This window comes from Sminthopsis crassicaudata, chromosome 4 (assembly GCF_048593235.1).
Source record: "Sminthopsis crassicaudata isolate SCR6 chromosome 4, ASM4859323v1, whole genome shotgun sequence".
In the NCBI taxonomy this organism is placed as follows: domain Eukaryota; kingdom Metazoa; phylum Chordata; class Mammalia; order Dasyuromorphia; family Dasyuridae; genus Sminthopsis; species Sminthopsis crassicaudata.
In genome coordinates, this window is record NC_133620.1 from 366046323 (window position 1) to 366069135 (window position 22813).

A 22813-nucleotide genomic window follows, 5' to 3' on the forward strand; every position below is an offset into this window, starting at 1 on the left:
CTAAACAAAATCAATAAAAAAAAATTGTGTTGTTGATGTTTCTAGTTGAAGACAAATCATGGAAACCCACAGCTACTATTCATAAGTTGAAAAATTGATTCCTAAATATTTCTACAGTGTTGTTTGGGTTTTTTTTTTTTGTTTGTTTGTTTGTTTTTGGGTTTTTTTGGTTTATTTGAAGGGATTGAGAACAATGAAACAAAAATAAAGCTTTCTCCTCTATTTTTTTCTTGTCTTTTCAAATCTAAAATGAAGGTTCAGGTAAAAATTTCCATTTTAGTTTGCATTTCTTCTGCTTACAACCTTTATTAGAGTAGAAAGTGGTCACAGCCAGCTCTGTGGGGTTGGCAAGTTCCTGGGAGAAGCCTATTGTTCTACTCTTGGGACCCTGCCCAAATTTGGCTATGGTCCTTTGAAGTAAGTGATAATGGAATCACATGGGGGAATATTATAGGAGTTACACATATTGCTTTTAATCTTAAAATATTAATGTCATTATGACATGAAGCACATTATGATATGAAGAATTTAAAGATGGAACAGCCCTTCAAGAGAATTCAATTCAAATCTTTCATTTTCCAGATGAAGAATCTAAAGCCCAGAGGGATGAAATTTCTCAAAGCACCCAAGTGACCTTGTAGTTTCAGATCTGGGACTTAAGCCCAAGTCCTTTGTCTCCAGAGCCAGTATTTTTCTATTACACTAACAGCAATCTTTCAACCAATAATCAATCTTTTCTTCAAGTGGTCCTGAAACTAAAACTCCTCTCTTTAGAAAAACTAGATTTTCTTGGATTATCTTTTCTCCAAAGATCTCAAGATAAATGGATGAACAAATTACTTTTATGCTCCAGTTCCTTAGGGTTTATTTCAGCACTTCAGAAAATGCACGATTTTATAGATGTGGGCACTTTTTTATCAATGATCACAACCTTTCTACAATGAATTGCCATGGCTCAAAAGATTCAAAACTTAATATGATTCTTGTGATGGGATCTCCTAGCATAGGTAGACTGGTACTCAAATAAACAAATAGTCCATTGAGAGTCTATATGTAGAGACTTTCCAGGTGATTAGTAGGATCTGGCAATATTTATTTGCATCTCATTGGCAAAACAATCAAGAATGTTCATTATTCAAATAGAATCTGCTAAGCACTTGTTATGTGCTAAGTACTGGAGTTACAAAGGAAAAATAAATAGTCTTTGCTGTTAAGGAACTAAAATTTTATAGGGGGAAACAATATATACCCAGAAAAATAAATGCAAAATATACAAAATAATTGGGGAGGGACTGGAAAAACCAGAGGGATATGGAAAAGCCTGATGTAACATTTGAGCTGAATCTTGAAATTAGACTTTAATAAATGAAATTGAAAAATGTAATTTTTCCATTTTATCCTAAAGTAAATAGAGAACATGTATAACTTTTTGAAATGAGAAGTGACATGATTAGGACTGTGTTTTAGGTATGTCAGTTTGGCTGCTGTGAAGATTCTGAAATGGAGAAGAAAAAGACCAGAAGCAGGAAGACCAAGTAGGAGGCTGTTATAATAGTCTAGGCAAGAGTGATGAAAATCTGAACTAGGATGGCATTTGTGAGAGTGGAAACCAGGGAATAGATGCAAGAGATGTTGTGGAGGTAGAAATGACAACTAATTGGATATGTGGTAAGAAGGGATGAGAGAGATCAGTGTCAAGAATACCTAGGTTGTAAAATAGAGCCTTTGGAAAAAATACTGTGCCCTCAATAGAGATAGGAAAGTTAGGAAGATTAATAGGGTTGGATTGAATTGGGATGAGAAAGGAATGAAAGTATATTCTATTTTGGATATATTGAGTTTGAGATGTTAACACAACATCCAGGGTCACTTTCATGAATTTTAGAGGGGAAAAAAATCTTGTAATCATATTTTTCTAATTTTGGTTCCTACTAGTCTTTGCCTTTCAAATGTCAGAAACTACTGCTAAAGTTTAGAGAATTTCATTGCAGGTTTTCCACAGGGTGATTGATTTTTTAGTCACAGCAACTTTTCAAGGTCAATAGTTAAATCTTAGACGGTGTTGAGATTTGTAGTGGTGAAGGAAGTATTCCCACAGATGAAATTCCTAGAAATGTGGAAGCAGAAGATGAAGGCAACGTGAAGGGTTAAAGGGTTAAAAAAAAAAAAAGATGAAGTATCTGGGGCTGTAAGGTAAAACAATGAAAAAGAGGTGAGACATTTTCTTACAGTAGTGAAGTTTTCTGCACAGGGACTACATGATCCCAGCACTACTATTAACAGCCAATAATGGCAAAGCTGCTCTATTTTAAGTGGACTCCACGGAATCCTTATTGATCCTCCCTGAAGGGATTACTATTTAAGAATACTGTACATCTCCCTCAGATAAAAGCAAGCACTTCTCCCATTTACGGAACCATTAACATTGTAACATGTAGGTGTGAGCTTTTTCTTTCACTTTCTATCACTGTTAGTAATAATGTTTTCCCAACATATATCACTTCTCTTTGATATGCTAGTTGAGTCATAAATTAATGTCACAAATAAATGTGATCCAGACAGAGTAACTCAATTGAGAAGCAGGGAGTGGTAGTTTAATATTGTTACATTTGACAGCTGTGCAGTCTTGAATTGTTAAATGTCAAAGTGTGAAAGAAAACCTAAGAGGCATTAACCAGTCATAGGGAGCTAAATATTGTGGTCATTTATGCTTTCAGCAAAAACTTTTCTTTAATCTTTACAGAAGGCATTCTGAAACAGCAATGAACAGGTGGGTTGAATAACAAAGAGAGCTGAGGAGTTTAAAGACTTTCTTGGCATCAAACAGTGAAGTTGCTCTACACTGTTGGTGTTTTATAGAAAACATATATAAATACATTTAGGCTGTCTGGCAGCTGTCTTATTTATTGGGTTTTACCTTTGAGACCAAAATAAATATGAGGGATTCATGTACAGTATTTAACATTTCCTGTCAGGTATTATTTAATCTCCTTAGGCTAGGACTATGAATGCAAATCTTTATTTTACATGATGCCATAATATTGTACATTAGGGCCAAAACCATTTGATCTGAAAATAATAGTATCAGGGAAGGGATTTAGGATATTATATGACAACAGCTGGCAGGAGGAGTATCTCTGCCAGATCCAATTAATTAGCAGACCTAAGGTCAGGCAGCAGCCAATGGAATTGGCCTTATGGATAGTTTGTGAGGATGTGTGTCTCTGGGTATTTGTCCCAGTGGTTCTATATCTATAGCTTAGTGACTGTGTAACCATAGATTTAGAGACCAGAAGGAAAGCAAAGCAGCATAATGTTATAGATTATGTGTCTGTCACACATCTAACAATTAAACTATGCTGGCCCAGAAAGGCTGAAGCTATCTTCTAGTCCTTCACTAAGGAGACCTTGTCAATGGATCCTCCCCCCTGCACACACAACTGGAAGGGGTTCAACACAGTGAGGAGAATCCTGACTTCTATGAAGAGGAAATACATTGTCTCACATTCTTCAGTTTTACATACATCCACTCCAGCATGGTTCAGATGATTTATTTAAAACTTAAGTTTTTAATTCTGTTTTGACTCCCAGAAAAAGGAATGGTAGTGGTAAATAGAAAGGTGCTTAGTGTACAATATGAATCTGGAAATATATTTCTTATACACAAAAGTAATGTGTTTAGAAATAGAACACTCACAAGTGGACTGGACAGAAACAAATTTACAAGAGTGTCAACAACTTCTGGCATTCTTTTCCCCATGGCTGACATTTGAACCCCATCTACACCTAAGGCATTTTGTGGAACCCTGAGTAGGAATTTAAGATTTCACCTTCACTCTTCACTGTCCTTTCTTACTCAAGACTTTTAGATCAGGGCTTGGGCTCATCTCCGTACCCATTTACTCCTACAGTTCTGTCCTTACTACAAGTCAGCTCTGAGCAAAGGAGGGACTGCTGAACTTATCAAACTCACAGGGTGATCTCTAAATCTGGACACATCAGGATTAATTATTCATTCATCTAAGAAGAGGAAAGAACAAACACAGAAGGAGCAGCCCCAAGTCCAGGATCAGAGGCAAGACAGGGGCTTTAATGGCCATGTGCTTACTGTCAAAAGGCAACCAGGAGAGGATGGGATAAACTGCTTTTCCCACTAAGCCTCAGGGGAAGCCTCGGGTAACAGTACTGACACACTCTGCTACATGAAAAGAAAAGAGAGACAAGAATAGTCATTCCCTTTTTAAAGGTCCACTGAGTCATGGTTTTTCCTGATAAGTAACCAATGAGGGGATTTCTTCCTCATCTTAAGGCAACAGAAATCTTCAAGCCCTGAATTCGGCATACAAGCTCAGCCAGAATCAGCCAGGGGTTCTGCCAATTCCCCAGGGCTCAAGCTTTTAGGGTCAGCTGGAAGCAGAAAGGCGTTTCGTTTTGCCAGACTCAATACCCATTCACATGTAGAACAGTGCAGTTTTTTTTTTCTTTCCTTGACGAAATTTGACCTATAATATACCAATCAATGGTTTGTGTGTAGTTTGGGTCGAAAAGCTCTTCCGCGTTCCACTGTAAAGGGGAAGAAGGGGAAGGAAGGACAATTGTGGAGTAATCTATAGCATGGATATGCTCTGAAATAACACATCTAGTGCATGTTCAACCAGCCTCTAACAATTCTCTTAAGAGCAGCTTCCTTCCCCTAATAAAATGACAAGCGGGTGGAAGACCTGTTTCGATTTAGCACCATTCTACAGACGCGGAAACTGAGGTATGGAGGGGATCTTCCCGGCGCGGCGTCCTCGGTGATTAAGAGCCAGATCTGGGTCGCCTGCGCCCACCCCCATCCGCTCAATCAAGAAGGGTGGGGAGATGCTGCGGACCTCTGGGAATCCTCGGGGGGGGGGGCGGACAAGGAAGTAGGAGGGGAAGGGACTGGAGAGTGATGAGTCCTGACGACTCTGCGGACCCGGCTAGAGGGACCCTGGGATTCTTAATTAAAGCGGGTTGCCATGGCGACGGTCTCCAAGGCGGCGTGGGCCCAGCTCTCCCGGGGGCTGGAGGGAGGGCCGCTGCTTGATGGGGATGGTCTCGGTTGTAGCCGGGGGCGCGCGTTCTGAACCAACTTTCTCTCCCTGGAGAGGAGGAAAGGGAGGGAAGAGAGGAGGGGAGGAGGGAAGGGGACGCGCTCTGTCTCTGCTCCCGCCCCCGGGTCGCGCACGTCCGAGATCGGCGGCGCGCACGCCTGCGGGAGCCCTCTCCAGGCAACCCTAGTGCTGATCGCTCGTGCCGGTGCGGTCGCTCACCGCCCTTGGGGGAACCGAGAAGAGGCTCGAGGGCAGCCCCCTCCCCGCCCCTCCCGGGCTTCCCTCCCTCCCCCTCCCGCCCGGCGTGCGCCGGGGTATGAGCAGCGATGATGGCCGGCTGCAGCCCCGAGGAGAAAACTTACCGGCGCTTCCTCGAGCTCTTCCTGGGCGAGTTCCGTGGACCGTGCGGCGGCGGCGAAGCCGAGCCCGAGCCCGAGCCGGAGTCCGAGCCCGAGCCCGAGCCCGAGCCTGAGCCGGCGGCGGCCGCGGCGGCCGAGGGCACTCGGGAGGAGGTGGAGGACGAGGCAGCGGCGGCGGCAGCCGCGGAGCGGGAGCCAGAGCCCGGGGAGGAAGAGGAGGAGGAGGCGGTGGCCGCCGAGGACGAGGACGGGGACGGGGAGGGCGCGGAGGAGGGGGTGGCCGACGAGGCGGACCCGGGACAGCAGTCCGGGCCCCCGCCCCCGCCGCCGCAGCAGCAGGCGCCGCCTCCCCTGCCTCCGCTGCCGCGGCCGCTCTCGGAGCGCATCACCCCGGAGGAGGTGGAGGGCGAGAGCCTGGACCTGTGCCTGCAGCAGCTCTACAAATAGTTAAGTGGCCGGGACGGCCTCTGGGCTCGGGATGGGGGAGGGAGGGGAAAGGAGAAGAAAGGGGGAGAGATATACTGTCCCCAGTCCCCCCTCCCGCCCAGCCCGTGAGTCCCGCACCCGCCCACCCTGCCGCAGCCCCCGCGCCCCCAGCTCGGGCCCAGCCTCCGTGTTCCTCCCTTTTCCTCCCCGATCCACCCCGGTGACCTCAAGTGCCCCTTCCTGTATGGTCCATTCGGCAGCCCCTCTTTTGCTTTTCTCGTTGCTTCTGCTCCCTCGTCTCTCAGCCAGCTCTCCAAGTCTCCATCCCTTGCTGCCCCCTGCTCTAGGCTACCGCTTCCTCCTTGGCCTGCTGTCCAAGTCTCTTATCTCAGCTCCAGGATGCCTCCTTGACCAGTACTATGCTATGCTTCCCTCCTGTTTCTGGGTGCCTTCTTCCTCCCTTGTTGGCTGTCCCTACCTCCATTCTATGCTCACCCCCATTCCTGGCTACCTCCTCCCTGTCTAGCCTGCTCTACAAGTCTTCAGACTGTACTCTCAGTTCTTCTTCCCTGGCCAACTGTTCTCATCTCCAACCTATGCTTCTCCTTGCTCCTGGGTACCTTCTCCTTCCCTGGCCTGCTCTCTAAGTCTCCATCCTATCCTTCCTTCTGTCCTACGACCCTCTTTCCCTGCTCCCCCCTTTCCCCTTCTCTCCTTGCCCACTTTCCCTGTCTCCATACTACACTTGGCCTTGTGTCCCAGTTCCTCTTTCCTGAACGGCTCTTCCATTTCTCCTGGGTTGCCTTCTCACCCCACCCCTCTTATTCCACCCCTAACTATACAGCTGTGGGAGAGTGGTGACTATTCTGTCACTGTTCCAGGGGCTGGGAGATGCCTCCTGTGTAACGGCAACAGTAACAAAGATGAGAATGGCTTCTAAAGAGCACAAGAATGCCAGGAGACTGGATTTCCTCTCAAGGTGGAGGAAAAAAAATGAAAAAACCTTTTAGCACTCCATGCTGTAGGGGGAATCTCAACCAAAGAGGCTAACTTCACAGCTTTTTATTTTGGTCAGGCTTGGTGATTCCAGTATTGGGGGTGACAGATTATTCTATGTCAATTCAGATCCGCAACAGCTTTGCCATTAGAATACCCAGTACTAAGAAACCCAAGTCACACTACAAATGTGTTAAAATCAAATTTGAATCCAGGTTTTCCTGACACATTTTCTAACTTCTACTCAAAGCTGCCCCTCTAACTTAAGAGTTACAAAGTCTTAATTTAAAAAGTGGTGGGAGGAAGTTGCTTTAATAAAAGAGAGAGAGAAAGAAAGAAAGGGAGGAAGGAAGGGAGGGAGGGAGAGAGGGAGAGAAGGAAAAGAAAAAAAGAGAGGGAGGAAGAGAAGGAGGGAAGAAAGGAAGAAAAATAAATCAATTCTAAATTGAAAGACAAGATTAGGGGATAATTTGGGGGGGTAGTAGTCAGGAATGGTCCTGTAATGATTAAAACAGAAATTTAAGATTGGTTTGTCAAATTGAAGAAATTCTGGCATACTCAAGCACTTTTCTTTGGAATTAGGGGGTGAGAGCTGGAGAAAAGTGCTACATGGTAAGCCCAAAATCTAAAGATCAGATTGGGTTCACTTTTAATTGTCTTCAGATAGAAATGTGTTACAATGGAATTTCTTTAAAAATTGATGCTTTAAATTGATGCCACAGGAGGAGACAAATGAACTTGTGAAAACATTTGTAAACTTGGGAGCTTTTGCTATTTAGTCGATAATTATAATGCAAGGTGTTACTCTGGTTCCCAAAAAGCATGCTACTGCAGAATCTGCTATAATTAAACTGAACTTTGTCTCTGGGTTTCCCAAAGGTTAGAATAGGAAGGTTGAGGAAGTATAAAACTTTTTACATACATAACTAATACATACTAACACCAATACTTACTGGGAGTCATTTTTAGTGTCAAAATAAAGGATTCTTAAGAGGAAAAAATAAGTTGAAGACAGGTAGGTGTGGGGTTATTATTAATATTTCACTTCATTGATTTTTTTGTGAAGACTTTCTTTTAAAATGAGAATGTCTACTAAATAAAAAATTGAAGAATGCATTCCACCTTAGTTTCTCACAGTAATTTTCCAAGTTTTGACAGTTAATTGTTCTTGCAAATACACTTCCTCACATATTAAAGAAAGGGACACATTCAAATGCTATAGAACTTCCAAAAAATGCCATTAGTCTAACTAATTTTATTGCCACGGAATACTGTCATTCCATAAATTATTTCTTCTTAAGAAAAAGTAGGGAGACAGCTAGATTGGTACACTGGCCTTGGCATCAAGAGGATGTGAGTTCAAATTTGAACTCAGACATTTGACACTAGCTATATGACTGGGCAAGTCAATTAACTCTAATTGCCTAGCAAGAAGAAAAGAAAAAGTAGGTAAATAAGTGGATGCATTTCTTTGATGAAAAGAGAGAGAGAATTTCAGTGTAACCAATCAAAATGCATTCAACATTGCAAACTACAACATTGCAACATTGTAACAAAAAGCTATTCAAACAGAAGATTGATCCCTTACCTAGAGATGAAAATTTTTAGTTTGAAGAAAAAGCTAGTATGAAAATTAATTTTGACAAGTATAATTTTGCTTTAAAAGAGGATTTCATGTTGTCATGCTATTTTTCTAATAACTATATAGGATGTAATGTTCTATTTTTATTTGGCAGTATAATAAAATGGCTGGTTTGATTGGTATGAAGTATGTCTATATAAATAATCCATGGAATAAAAACTATTGGCTATTTTTCTTATACTTTACAATTCTTAGATTTTATTATTTTGGTAGTTGAAAATAAAAATAAAGATTTGTAAATGAGAATCAATACATCTTGCTTCCTTAATGACAAAGGAAATGATATACAAATGGCCCCACTATTTATTTTTTGAGACTCTAGCTGAAATTCCTATTTCATGTTTCTCTCTGAAACATTAGGAAATATTGGTTTCCTAAATGCCAAACAAAGACTTTGAAATACAGCTGGGGGGAAATATGAGATGCTAGAAATAGTGATCACTAATCTTTCAGAATTTTCTCAAGAATCTATCTGCTCTGTTGCCTTTAGAAATATTGAGCACATCTTAAAATAGAAGATATTTGTCAGTGTTAAACTATTTATATGAATGTGTTAATATTTTCTACTATTGTAAGGAAGATGAGGCTAAGAAGGGTTTTAATCCTATCAGAGCAGCTACAATATAAATCATTATTTCTCTCATTTGGCATGTTAACATTCTCAAAATAAATAGGCTTGCAAAAAGCCACAACATCAAATCTTTCCCCATTCTGCAATGTTTTATGGGCCCATTGGTTAAAATTCTATTGTATGTTTTTTTAAAAGAAATCCATAGAAATTTATTTTATATTTCCTACCCTCACTCCCCAGTCCTCTCTCCCTCCCCATTTCACTGATTTATTTAAGATAATTTTGGAAAAGGAACAGTAAATATTACATATAAAGTCTTTATCTTGCTAGCTTTTAAGTTTAGACACCCCCTACCCCTACCTCCCACCCAGCTTGAAATAAGCAGTTATATAGTTAGCTATTAAGATGAATATCAGTGTTCTACTGGACAAAATTAAATTCCACGGAGTCATAATTAGCAGCTAAAAAAAAAAAAAAAGCTCAAGGTAGTATCTAGGAATAGCTTTTGGAGGTTAGCCTCGGGGTTCAAAATTAGAAACAGATACATCACCTGGAGATTCCTTAAATCTGAATAAGAAAAAAAATTTTTTTTAAAGAAAAATTTTCTGGGCAAAAATTCCTTGATTTTAGACTATTTAAATTTTTTTTTTAATTTGATAAGGCTTTTTTGTTTATTTAATCTGTAGCATATTTAGGCTCAAATCATTTCAAGAGCCATTGGTAAGCTTAGTGAAATACATGTTCTGAAGTATCATTTATCCTGAAGTATTTTGCTAAAAACATAGTTATTAGACTCTTATCTTTGATAGGGTAAACTATTCCAGTGATTTGAAAGTTCTACATGCCTACACTAAAAAACATTGTACAGTATTTCTCTTTATAATTGAACACCTGCTCAAATGTCCACTTAAAGACTCAATTAAATATTTAAGAACTTAATATATAATTAGGAGGGGCAGCTAGGTGGCGCAGTGGATAGAGCACCAGCCTTGAATTCCAGAGGACCCAAGTTCAAATCCGATCTCAGACACTTGGCACTTCCTAGCTGTGTGACCCTGGGCAAGTCACTTAACCCCAGCGGGGTTTTATATATATATATATATATATATATATATATATATATACTATATATATATATATATATATACAATTAGGAGTTAGGGACTGGACCTGTGATTTTATTGGTATAGGTCATGGCTTCTTAAACTTTTTCTACTCACAATCTCTTTTTGATTAAGAAACTTTTATGCAACCCCATGTATAGAGGTATATAAGGTAGGTATACAAATCAAACATTTACTGATAATAAATCATAATTTTACAACCCTACATTTAGTTATATGACCTCATACGAGTTTCTAATCTATAGTTTAAGAAGGTATAGAGAGCTCCTAGATATGATAACTTCTTTTACCAATGCAGGCCAGTACCTTTTCTGCAACCTTTGGTCTTATAGACTAAACCATTAAAAGAGTAAGTGATTTTATGTTATGTGTTAAAGAAGAATCTTGAACCCAGTACTTTCTTCACTTTTTGTTCATTATGCTGTAGTGCTTTTATATCTTTCTGTTGCTATTCAATCATTCAGTTGCCTCCCATTCTTTGTGACCCCATACATACTATCCAGGGAATGGTTTGCCATTTCCTTCTATACCTTATATAGCTTATATTGTTCCCATTCCTGAAGTTAGTAAAAAAACAAATTGTCCCTTTTGAAAAGTGGAAGTGATATATGCCTAAATTTACAATGATTTGAGAAAAGGGATTTCTAATCGGTGATGGTAGCATATTATACTATTGTAGATGTTAATATGAGGTTACATATTTATAGGTTACATTGTTCAGTACTGTGCACTTGATTTTCCTTTACTATACTAGGGAAACTATTTCACTCAGTTATAACCTAGAAAAATCAATGTTCTCAAATCTTTTTTAGTACTATGTGTCACATTTTCACACAGGTTACTCTTCAAACAGTTATTCATTTAGTTTGGGTTGGACTTCCCAAGAGGGAGACAGAGAAATCCCAACAGCCTGGCAGCCTTAAGCAGTTCCAGATGGTCTGCTTCAAGGAGGAGGTGGACACAAAAATGTTATGAAATTATTAATTATTGCTTATTGAAATAACTATTTAGGGTATATTGAATTATATTTTGAGAAAAACTAGATTTAAGGTATGACTTCATTTCTGATACAATTAATAGTTGGAAAATCACTACGTTATGTCTCTATTTCACCTAGATTATTCCTTCTATTTTCTCAAGATGTTTTTATTTTTCTAATACTTATCTCCAAACTTGTGACCTCCTCAGTATGAAGAATTTCTAGTGTTGAGGCAGCTAGGTGGCACAGTAGATAGAGCACCAGCTCTGAAGTCAGGAAGACCTGAGTTCAAATTTGGCCTCAGACACAACACTCCTAGCTGTGTGACCCTGGGCAACTCACTTAACCCCAATTGCCTCAGCAAAAAAAAAAATTCTAGTACGGAATCTGGTTTAGATTTGCTATTGTATATATTTTAGAATCCTAAAGATTTTTTGTTAGAGCATTGAGATATTAATTCGCTTGTCCATGATTATGCAGTCTATGTCAGAGGTAGTACTTGACACAGGTCTCCTTGATCTAAGCCTGACTTTCCTCCTCCCATTCATGTCACTATTCCATGTAGCATCTAAATATACCACATATTTATCATGGAAATAGAAATTATATCTATAAATACACACACACACACACACACATATATATATATATACATACACACTATGTATACATATACACATAAATATAAATAATGATCTACTATTGAATAGAACATAGAATGGAGGCATTTTGACTAAGTTCATTAATATAAAATCCCCTGCTTAGAAAAGATTTTTAATTCCTATTACACAGAACTTTATTTTAAAATCCTATTCAGAAGGGCCAGTACTTCAGTTAAGAATTATATAATGTTTATTTTATCTATCAGAATAAAAACAAACTGAACTAATATTGTTTGGATTTTTATCTCTGCTGTAAAGGAATCTTTATTTCAGTCTGGAACTAAAATCATTTCACATATTTGTTTTCTTGCTAGAACTTGAGATGGGAGGAAGCAAGGAAGAAAAGCATTCACAAAGTCAAAACTTCAGAAACTAGAAAGAAACTTAGAGGTCAAGCAACCTAAATGTCTCATTTTACAGATGATGAAACCATGGCTTAGTGATTTCAATTAAAGTCAATAAATATTAAATTCAAGGCTATATGCTTTTATATTTCATTTGGGGGAATGAAGGAAAGCTCTACAACATGCACACAATTAATTACAAAGTACATTCAAAGTAGTGTGAAATAATTTTAAGATGGAGAAAATGCTAATAACTGGGAGAAGTTGGGAGATTAGGGGTGGATCAGGAAAGGTTTCATGAAAGAGGTCACTCCTGAGGTGTGTGTTGAAGGAAACTCGAGATTCCATGAGGTAGAAGTGAGGAGGGATTTGAGTTTTGAGATACCATTTATACAAAAGGAGAAAGATGAGAAATGGAATGAATGTCACATATGAGGAATTAGTCCAATTTTACTGGATTAGAGAGAGAGAATGGAGAGTGTTGTGAAAAAAGACTGGAAAACAAATAAGTGGGAGTCAGATTGTAGAAGTATTTAAATGCTAGTACATTATCTAGATAGGGCAATACTTCCTTGTCTCAGTATTCATAGGTCACAGTTGGGTCTCAAGGGTGCTGAATACCCTCACATCGGTACCTTGTAAGTTTGCAGCCCTAAAACTATAATCCACAAGCCTCCATTAATGAATTTACCTTTAAGAAGATACAATTAATTCAAAGAATGTTTCCTTTACCAATGCACTCCAGTATCTTTTCTGCAATTTTTGGTGTTAGAGTGTAGACTAAAGCATTAAAAGAGTAAGTGATTTTCCAGTGTCACAAAAATTCAAAGAATTCATTTATTTAAATGGTGGAGTGAGAACTTTATCTATAAAACATTTTCCCCTATGTAAACCAGGAGTGAACTTTCTTATAAATTCTCACAGTGTCTTTGGGAAGAGTGACCACAAACTTAGAATAAGTATGTGTATATGTATATAAGGAATACATGTGGTCATGTCTTTGGTACTGCAGGACCAGGATATCATTTCTCCTCTTAAATTTCTTCATACTTTTCCCTCTTGCTTGTGGCATCTTCACTGAGTTCTTTGGACTTAATTTTTAATCCCTAACTTTCAGAATTAGTTTTCTTTTGAATCCATAGTTGGCTTTTTCTGTACTGTTATACTATTCTATATCACTATTCTTGAAGCTCTTTCTTGCTTCTCTATACCCATTTCTTTAATTTCTCCTGTATGTATGTCCCCTATTGGTTGAATAGCCTCTGCAAAATGCCATGGTCAAATAAGGAAATTAGGAAAAAAGGCGAATCCGCTTCTCCTTGGCCATCCCTTCTTCCCTTGGCTTTTTATAGTGAGGTCACCATCTACAAAATTACTTTTCATTCTTAATTGCAACCTCAAGTATTTAATTATCTCTAGGCCTCAGAAGGCTTAGCTTTTTTAAAGATCTCTAGGAATATGATCAATCTTTAGACAACTAATACAATTTCCCCTTTAAGTCAGTCTGAAAACTTTTCACATTTCATAAAGGAGTATCTTTGCACATTGTTAGCATATTAATATTTTATTACCTTTATCTACAGGTTTGTACGATTATATCAACTGAGGTGGGGTGGTATAGGAACCACCACCAACTCCTTTACTAAATGAGGATGAGGTTTTTGTATTGTATCTAGAAACAATAGGAAGCCATTGACAATTTTTCAGCTTGGGGCATTGCATTTTAGTAGCATCAATTTAACATTTGAGTGGACAGTGGATTAAAGCAGAAAGAGATTGGAGGTAGAAACCAAAAATTACTGCAAGTTGGAGTTAGTATGGTGGAGTTAGAATCAGCATTTTTGTCCCATCTACCCAACACGCCTCTTCCACAGTGTATCTAGATCCTTTATTCTTTTGAACTTTATCATAATATATTGATCTAATCCTAATTTCTGTCAGGCTACTTCTCAGTTTTTACAGTATTTTTTTTTCTTGGATAGTGAGTACTTATACTATTAATTGAAATCCTTTGGATTTTTTGAACCTTGTATCTGTTTTGTACTTAATCTGTTCCACTAAACTAGGACTAAAATGTTATAATAATTACTACTTTGAAATCTGATACTATGAGGTCTTCTGTCTTCCTATTTTTTCCATTTATTTAGGTAGAAATTATTTACCTTTTGTCAATTTTATTATTTTATATAGTTCTATAATGTGACTCTTTGGTAATTTGACTGATGTAGCAGAGCCTTAAGTTCACTGAGGTAGTATTATCTTTTTTATTATTATATTCACACACACACACACACACACATATACACACAGAACTGATACTATTCCTTGCATTTAGTAAAACTCAGTTTTATGTAGCTCCTTCAACTCTATTTTTATATCTCATTGTTTATAAAACATCACAAAATACTTAATTTGATTTGGTACTTTGCTTGCATATATTTGAACATTTACTAAACCTAAGAAAACTTGACACCTGTAGTAATTTATTCATAGAGCCTATGTATCAATTACCCTTAACTATGATTTTCCATATCACACACAATTTCCTTTTGATGAGATTGATATTTGGAGTATCCAAATGAAATTAGGGTTTCTGGTGGTCAGGGAGTTAAATGAGGTCTAGTGGCAGATTCGGGTTTCAGGGAATCGAATGGAGGGGTTTGTCTCCCATGCAACCCCTTGGGATTCGATGCAAGCATAGATTCTCTGTAAAGAAATTTACAGACCCGAAAATCTAGATTGATAAAAGAGGTTTATTATGGGGATTGGAAGTAAGGTTAAAGTCTGGTTAAGGAAATAGTTGAGGGTAAAGAGAAGAGGGCACTGGAAAAGCGTAGTCCAGTGGGCAGAAGCTCCTAGGGGTGCCAAGCATGATATGGCTGGCATTTTTGGAACCTCTGCAAAGAGAGGGTTTTAGTTTGGCTCTTTTATAATAGAGGGTTTTGGCTACAAGGGGGCTCATGGGTAGAGTCCCAAGTTGGTTCCCAGCTGGGTTTCAGCTTCAAGCTGGAATTTGAATTGAATTCAATGGGTTTCAGGACTGAGCCGACCCCACCCAGATAACAAAGATGAAGCTGTTTGTCCTTGGAGTGGGGTCCCTTGCTGAGGCAGAGTTGAAGGAGATTTTTTCCTTTAAGAGTTTTCAGAGTTTTGGGGTCCCCTCTTCACTTGTATCTTTATGTTGATTATGGAAAACTTATACAACAGCAAAATGCAATTTAAAAAATAAAAAATTCAATAACATATATGCCAATAGAAAAGAGAAGCATTCAGCTTCATGGTTGGTTTTATTTTGATTTATGCCTTTAGATATATAAAAACATACTAATTGCATAATGGAATATGTAATGGACTCTTACATTGTGATTTTTAATTAGCTGATTTAGCATAAGACTACAACCTGAAGGGTACTTTCTAAATGTTCATTTGTATTTTTTTATTTTTCTTATTCTGGGAAAGTGCTTACATTTTGAATTTGATCTTTAGTCTCTTCATAAAGGTATATGGTAGCAGAAGCTGAAGACATTTTTTCTCATTGCTTCTTCTTTCTTTTGTTAGTCAAAAATAGTTTCAATTTTAACATCCAGGCATTGTATTCCCCTATTTTTGGGGAGGGGGTTGAGAAGGGGGAATGCCATAACTGAAATTTTAAAACACCCAGTATAATAAAATGAATTTATAGGTGAAGTACCAGCTTTACTTTCTGCCATCATTTGGTATATTAAGCAAAAGAATCATAATTATGCAATAAGAGTGATTAAAAATGTTACATTTTGTAAAGTCTAATTATGGGGTTCATGATCTCTGACATTTATTATATTATTATTTTTGTTATAAATTAATCTGTTACTGATTACTGACCAGTATGTGATTTAGTGACTTCTCAAAGACTATATATTGAATGTGTGAAATTAATACAGATTGCAGACTAATTGAACCAAAATATTTCTCTGTGCTTTTTACTTAATTAAAAAGTCTCTTCCTTCCCCAGAGTGCTTCTTTCTTTCCAAAAGGCATTTTATTTGAATAAATGACTACTGCATTTGGGATTAGAATTGTAAAGGAAATAGCTGCCTTTGGCTACTTCAATAATTAATATTGAAAGTGAACAAGTTAAATCGATTTCAAGATTAGTTTTGGACAGAATGGAAAACACAGCTTTAGGCATCTTAAATGAACAGCATGATATTTTCAAGTTCTGACATTATTCCCCTTTTCTGAACTCTTTTTTCCCATGCAGTTATTTGGAAAGTTTCCAGATTTTATATTGTATTTTCAACTTTAAAAATGTTGAAAATTTGGTCAGTAAACTTTAAAAACTTTTTTTTTCTAATTTAAAGCTTTGAGTTTAGGTATGCTTTTAATGGATATATGAATTGCTTTTTATTTACTTGTATACATAAAGTAGAATATCCTTTTGAGGATCTTAGCACTAATGGGGAGAAGGGAAATAAAATTAATTTTTGCTTTTTTTCTTTAATGAGTACTTTGCATTGGTAGAGACTTGACATTCATTAAATGAATCTTTATTTTCTTTGACTAGAATAAACTCAATAATAGTAATAGTCTTAATTCATGAAATTTCTATTTTTGCTTGCTATATCTAAACAGTATCATTCAAATATCTTATTCACTGAAGAAAACCAACTATGATTAAACTCTAAACCAATGATATATGAAAATAAAAGACATGAGAAGTGAGCATTTGACTTTTTAAACTCCTAATTTGATACTGTCTTTAAATTTATTCATAAAACTAAGAGGAAATACCTTTTCCCCACCTGAGGTAATTGGGGTTAAATAACTTGCCCAGGGTCACACAGCTAGGAAGTGTTGTCTGAGATCAGGTCCTCCAGACCTCAGAGCTAGTTCTCTATCCACTGCACCACCAGTCTGCCCAACCACCTAATTTTTTTTTTAAATTACAAAAAGATAAATGTAGTGCTAAAAGATACTATATAATCCATTTGTAACTTAAAATCTTGAAAGGATAAGAGGAGAAAAATAATTAATTTAATTTTTAATAAGTCCATTTAAAGTTCTCTTTCTTTTGAAAACTTTTCTTCCTTTCTCTCTCTATCCCTTGTAGGGAAAATTTGTCTCAGTCATTTTCTGTCTCTGTCTTTCCCTCTGTATCTTACTATGTTTATATACATAACACATACTTTATCTTTCTTGTATGTATCTCTTTGTTTCTGTCCCTGTCTTTCTCTTTCTATATGTGTGTGTGTGTGTGTGTGTGTGTGTGTGTGTGTGTGTGTGTATTTCAAATATATATAAATACATACATACCTGTGTGGATATGCACAAAATTGATTAATATTTCTTCTTGTTTGTTTTGTACAAGATTTTTGTATGATATCATTTAGAATAGATTATAGAATACCAATAGGTAATAGAGCAATATTCTTTTTTTTTCCTTGACTCTAACCTTATTGCTTCTAAAACATGTTTCCTGATTGTAAAGAGAAACTCTGGGATGTTGTCAACCATTCCATTTTTTCCCCCTGAGGCTGGGGTTAAGTGACTTGCCCAGGGTCACACAGCTAGGAAGTGTTAAGTGTCTGAGACCAGATTTGAACTCAGGTCCTTCTGAATTCAAGGTTGGTGCTCTATCCACTGCACCACCTAGCTGCCCCCAACCATTCCACATTTTACAAGGTTGAAATATAGAAAAAAAATCATTTATTGTGTGTTCTGTTAAGTATTTCTACATTTTCTCATACATTTAATGTAAGATATCTTTCTATTTCCTTAGAAATATTGGCCAAGAAATGACTAATAAATCGATTTATTTTTAAGTAATGTCTATTTGTTAAATATAGGAGACATATTTTTGCAGTTATGATTTCTTATAATTTATTTTTCAATTATTATGCATCACTTTAGCTTTGCTGAAAATTATAAGTTGTGTTGCTTGAATTGTGGAAAATTTTATTGAATATATACATATGTGTATTCTACCCAAAATGGAATCATTTTAATATAAGCTATCTGCATTTGGTGTGTTCTATGAAACTGTAAAATTCTTTAGATGTTATCATCTTTGAAAATGATACACATCTATACATATTGTAATTCTAGTACAGTTTTTATGACCTTAGAAGAAGAAATTTCTTGGGTTAGAAATTGCGTTTTAAAGGTTTATTTAATTCCTCAGAATTATAAAGTATGTATAAAGAAATAGGTTATCTCTAAATATAAAATAAGTCAGAACCATTCAATGGAATTTTACTTTTAAAAATACATATGGTGTTTTTGGCTACAGTTGTATAATATAGCTAAATTAGTCCAAAAATTAAAAATATTTTCTTATTTCCTACTCTGTTTTTATAAGTGGTATATGGTATATTCTTATTGAAACTTTTAAGATATTAGTCAATCAATATTTATTAAACATCTATTATTTGCCAATCACTGCGCTAAACACCAGATATGTAAGGTATATTTAAATTGTGATTTTTAAAAAGTCTTGCTATTGCACTAGTAGATTTAAGCCAGAAAAATTCCTTAAAAACATTATCAAATAATTTTCAATAATTAAAATGGCTACTGGACTACCCACACTACTGAGTGGAGTCTGGGGAGCTTGTTCTTTCCCTTTTTCCCTTGGGGTGCTTGGGTCTGGATTCTGGATCAGGGGCTGGGTTGGATCAGGAAGATTTCAGTTCAAATGAAGCCTCGGACAACAGCTGTGTAATGGTGAGTCAATTCACCCTTTATTACCTCTGTTTCCTCATCTCTAAAATGAGCTTTGCCAAGAAAACCCCATGGACAAAATCCCTGCGTCCCATAGAATTGGATATGACTGAGTAACAACAACAAAGTTCTGGAGTCACTATTGAAGGTCAGTTTCAGTCTTGGAAAAAACCCTGATCTATAAAGAGAGGAGGGATCCAGTTTTTTTCCCTCCTCACTTTTTCTGGGTTATTACTCCCTACCTCAGAGCCCCAGGAAGAATCTCTTAAAACTGGTTTTGGTTCATATCTGGGCTCTCACAAAGTTTCTCAAAGTGCAGCATAGATCATGTTTGGATAGTAATTTCCTCCACATAGAAGTGCTGAAACACAAGACAACATATATGGTGGGCACATACACACACACACACACACACACAGAAAATTAACAAGTATGTATTGAGGAAACTTTAAAACATTTAAAACTATTATGCTCTCTTTGTCAGTTTGTACTTAACACATTAAAACATGAGACAATTATGGGATTGCTTGATTGGAATTTCCCTTTACCTCAGCCTTGTATTGTTCAAATATCTCCAGCAAGATCCATGTTTTCTGAGGAGTCATGCTGGAGTTTGGGATCTCCTTTATCTGTCTGTGGTCGTCTCTGAGTTCCTGCTGCCAGTTAGATCTGATTTAGGGATCCTAGAACTTCCAAAAGCTCTTAACTCATGAACCTGCTTTCAAGATGGGACCTATCCATCTTAGAATCATTCTTCCAAGCTCAAGGAAGATACAAAATCAGAAGAAGCAGCCAGGGTTCTAAGGCTGAAGCTCATGCTTAGCTAGGTAAGACAGGTATTCACTGCTTTGTGCCTATAACCATTCTAGTGGGGTCAGAAGGGTTCTGTAAGCCCTCCTACCTACCTCTCCTGGGAAGGTAGATAATCTTCTCCTACCACTCATGGGAAGTTCCAAAGTTATTTGCTGTCACCTGTTCTAGTGAGAGGAAAGGAAAGAAGTCATCCCTCCTTTGAAAGTAACACAGTACCCACTGCTCCTGTTTCTTGGGATTGGATGAAATGGATGAAATGTGAATGGGTAAGAGGAAGGGACCTTAAGAGTTTTGTGTGTTATCTTAAAGCACCAAGTCCTTCAAAGCTGAATGAATATGTTTCCCTTGGAGTGGCAGGGAGATTAGCAATCCCTGTGGTAGACTTTAGCAGAGCAGACTACAGGGCTTGACATTTACCTACATTGCACATATCTAAGCTTTAACTGTTGTAGTTTCTTTATAGGTGGGAAGAAAAATGGCTCTGTACCTATGATTTCATTGATTTGGAGGATTTCTAATGAAGAACTCTCTCTATATAGCTGGGGGAACATTTATATTGTTCTTCAATTTAAAGTGTTAGTCGTTGGTGGCACTGAAAAACTGACTTGCCCAGGGTTACACAGTATGTATCACAGGTGGCACTTGAACTCAAATCTTCCTATGGGGCCATATGTCTTTACACAATTTTGCACCACTTCTCCTTTACGTTGTAATAATTATAAAGGGATGATTAGTTGCATTTATTTTCCTTTTTATTTTATCTTTCATTCTGCTGGAGATGGTTTTCCCTATAGTGATATCATTTATTCAATTCAAGAAGTAGTCATTATATACTTTCTAGGTACATAATATGCTGTGTGCTAGGTACTTTAGGATCATGACCAAAAAAATGAAGCAGTCTCGGCTTTCAAGGAGTTTATATTTTCCTGGAAGTATTCAACTAGTTGATACTGTAAGGCTATTTTGTTTGAGGAGGCATGCGGAATATCACCTATAATTCTAGAAATTGATAAAACTTGTAATTCTGAAGAGAGATAGTATCTGGCATCTTTTTATTTCAAGTTCCCACTTATGAATTGCATTCTCTGATTTAGATTCTTTCTATCAAATGTGATTCCTGGTTGGTTAGGAACTCTTACACATTTCATTGTACCATTATCATTAGTGGTTACAAACCAATATGCTCTCCAAAACTTCACAGGCGAGTCATATTTTCTTGCGTCCTGAAAACCTGTTTTGTGTCTATAATTCCTCAATCTTTCCTCAAAACTTTTTAATTTAAGAATTTGGTTGTTAGTAGCTTGTAGAAAAACCATGGATAGCGTTTATATAGGTAAATGGGGAAAAGATGAGAACCATTAGTTGGTCTTCAAAATACAAAGGTTAGTTTATAATCCTGTTATATCAGGAGGGACAATACCACAAGGAAAAAAGAGAGGATTACTATATTAGGTTGAGGCATAAACCTGGCATTACTGTCAGCAAAGATATACTCTAAGGACTAAAAGATAGCCAAACACATGAACAGATGGCAGAGATGCCATACATCTAAAATCGTCAAGGCATTCTTGGCAAGCAACTGAGTTTTCTCCAAGGAAACATCTGCCTGACTGTAATGTGGGCTTTACTTTTTTTTTCTAACTGCTTTTCCAGTTTTTTTTAAAAACACTACTACTAAACCCCATGTCCTATATGTCCACTCTTTTTTCTTGAATTTTTTTTTGCTATTCCTCTTTTATTTCTGTAAGTTTTTTTTTTAAAAACCCAATTCCTCATTCTCTAATATTTATAACTCTCTTAGAATTTGCCTCACTTTCTCTACTGGTACACATCCTTTCCATAAGGTATGTTTATGTCCAAATATTTTAGAAAAATGTTTCCCCCCTCAGTCAAGTCCTATAATAATTGTATTTACTTCTGTGTAATTACTTCATGCTTTGTGTATGTACTTCATGCTTTGAAACGTGTATGAGTTAAACTCAAACTTATAGAGCAAGGATTTAAATTGAAAATTAAAAAGGAATGTAAAAATATTTCAGTGTTGACCTGCAAGTCAAGGGACCCAGGATCTTTCCAAATTACCTTTTGCTTGGTTCTTTACATCTGAAATAGAAATAGAAATATTATAATTGTCTGTATGAACCAATAAGGAAACTAGGAGATAGATGTAACTTCCATTTTTTCATGTTGTGAATTGTGAAGAATCAATTTCTGAAGATAACCATATAGTTCCTAGAAAGATTTTTGAGGGGGAAATATTGTTATCCAGAGATGCAGTTCATTTAAGCTGAATACAGATAGATTAAACCTAAAGGTTGAAACATTTAGTATGATCAGTGAGACAATATAATTTGGAATTGTTGATTAAGATTCTGCCCCAGATTATGAAAAAGGGACAACATACATAGCCCTAAGGAGCTGGAAAAGAGCATCGAATTTGGCAGGCTAGCCATTGGCACAATCATAGTAAGCATAATGTTCTGTGTATTCTGGAAACCAGCAGGAGGCTAAAAAACTGCAATTTGGTAGTTCAGATCTTTCCATTATGACTATATATGATTGGTATTTGTGAATAAGGCACTGTCCACAAAAAAGTAAATTGACTGTTGCATTTACTGAATTAATTTTTAAAATAAAACCACTTGTTTTGTCTTTTCATTTTTCCCCCTAGCCTAAAAGAAAGCCAAACCCTAATTGAAAATATTTAGTGACATGCAAGATAAAATTTCTATATTGGCCAGGTTTTAAAATGTGTTTCATCATTCTCTAGTTTATCTTTCTTTCAGAAGGTGGACAGTGTACACCATCATCAATCTCCTGGAATCACAGTTGATCATTGTGTTGATGTCCTTGAAAATGGCTCATTTTTACTATGTGGGTATTATATTTCCTCTTTTTGTTCATTTCTTTCTGAAACAATTGATGTCTCAGGTTTCATCATTTCTTATAACACAATAATATTTCACTACATTCCACTACATGCCACAGTTTGTTCTCCAGTTGATGAACATTTCTTTAATTTTCAATTCTTTGACACCACAAAAAAGAGCAGCTATGCTTTTTTTTTTTTTTTTAATATGAGACTTTCCCCTCTTTCTTTGATCTATTTGTGGTACAGGT

General features: G+C 37.1%; 1 protein-coding gene across 2 annotated transcripts in view; it reads left to right on the forward strand.

The window, feature by feature from the left end:
- The first annotated feature begins 4615 nt into the window (after window positions 1-4615).
- PPM1E (protein phosphatase, Mg2+/Mn2+ dependent 1E) overlaps window positions 4616-22813 on the forward strand; it is a 201488-nt gene continuing 183290 nt past the window's right edge. Inside the window, exon 1 of one of the 2 annotated variants that reach the window (XM_074261947.1) lies at window positions 4616-4762. Coding sequence is in view for 1 of the 2 variants with exons in the window: in XM_074261945.1 (XP_074118046.1) it covers window positions 5405-5883 (479 nt within the window). In the remaining variant the exon portion in view is untranslated. Of the gene's footprint in view, window positions 4763-5257; window positions 5884-22813 lie in introns of those variants that run through there. The other variant, XM_074261945.1, reaches the window with a different exon arrangement.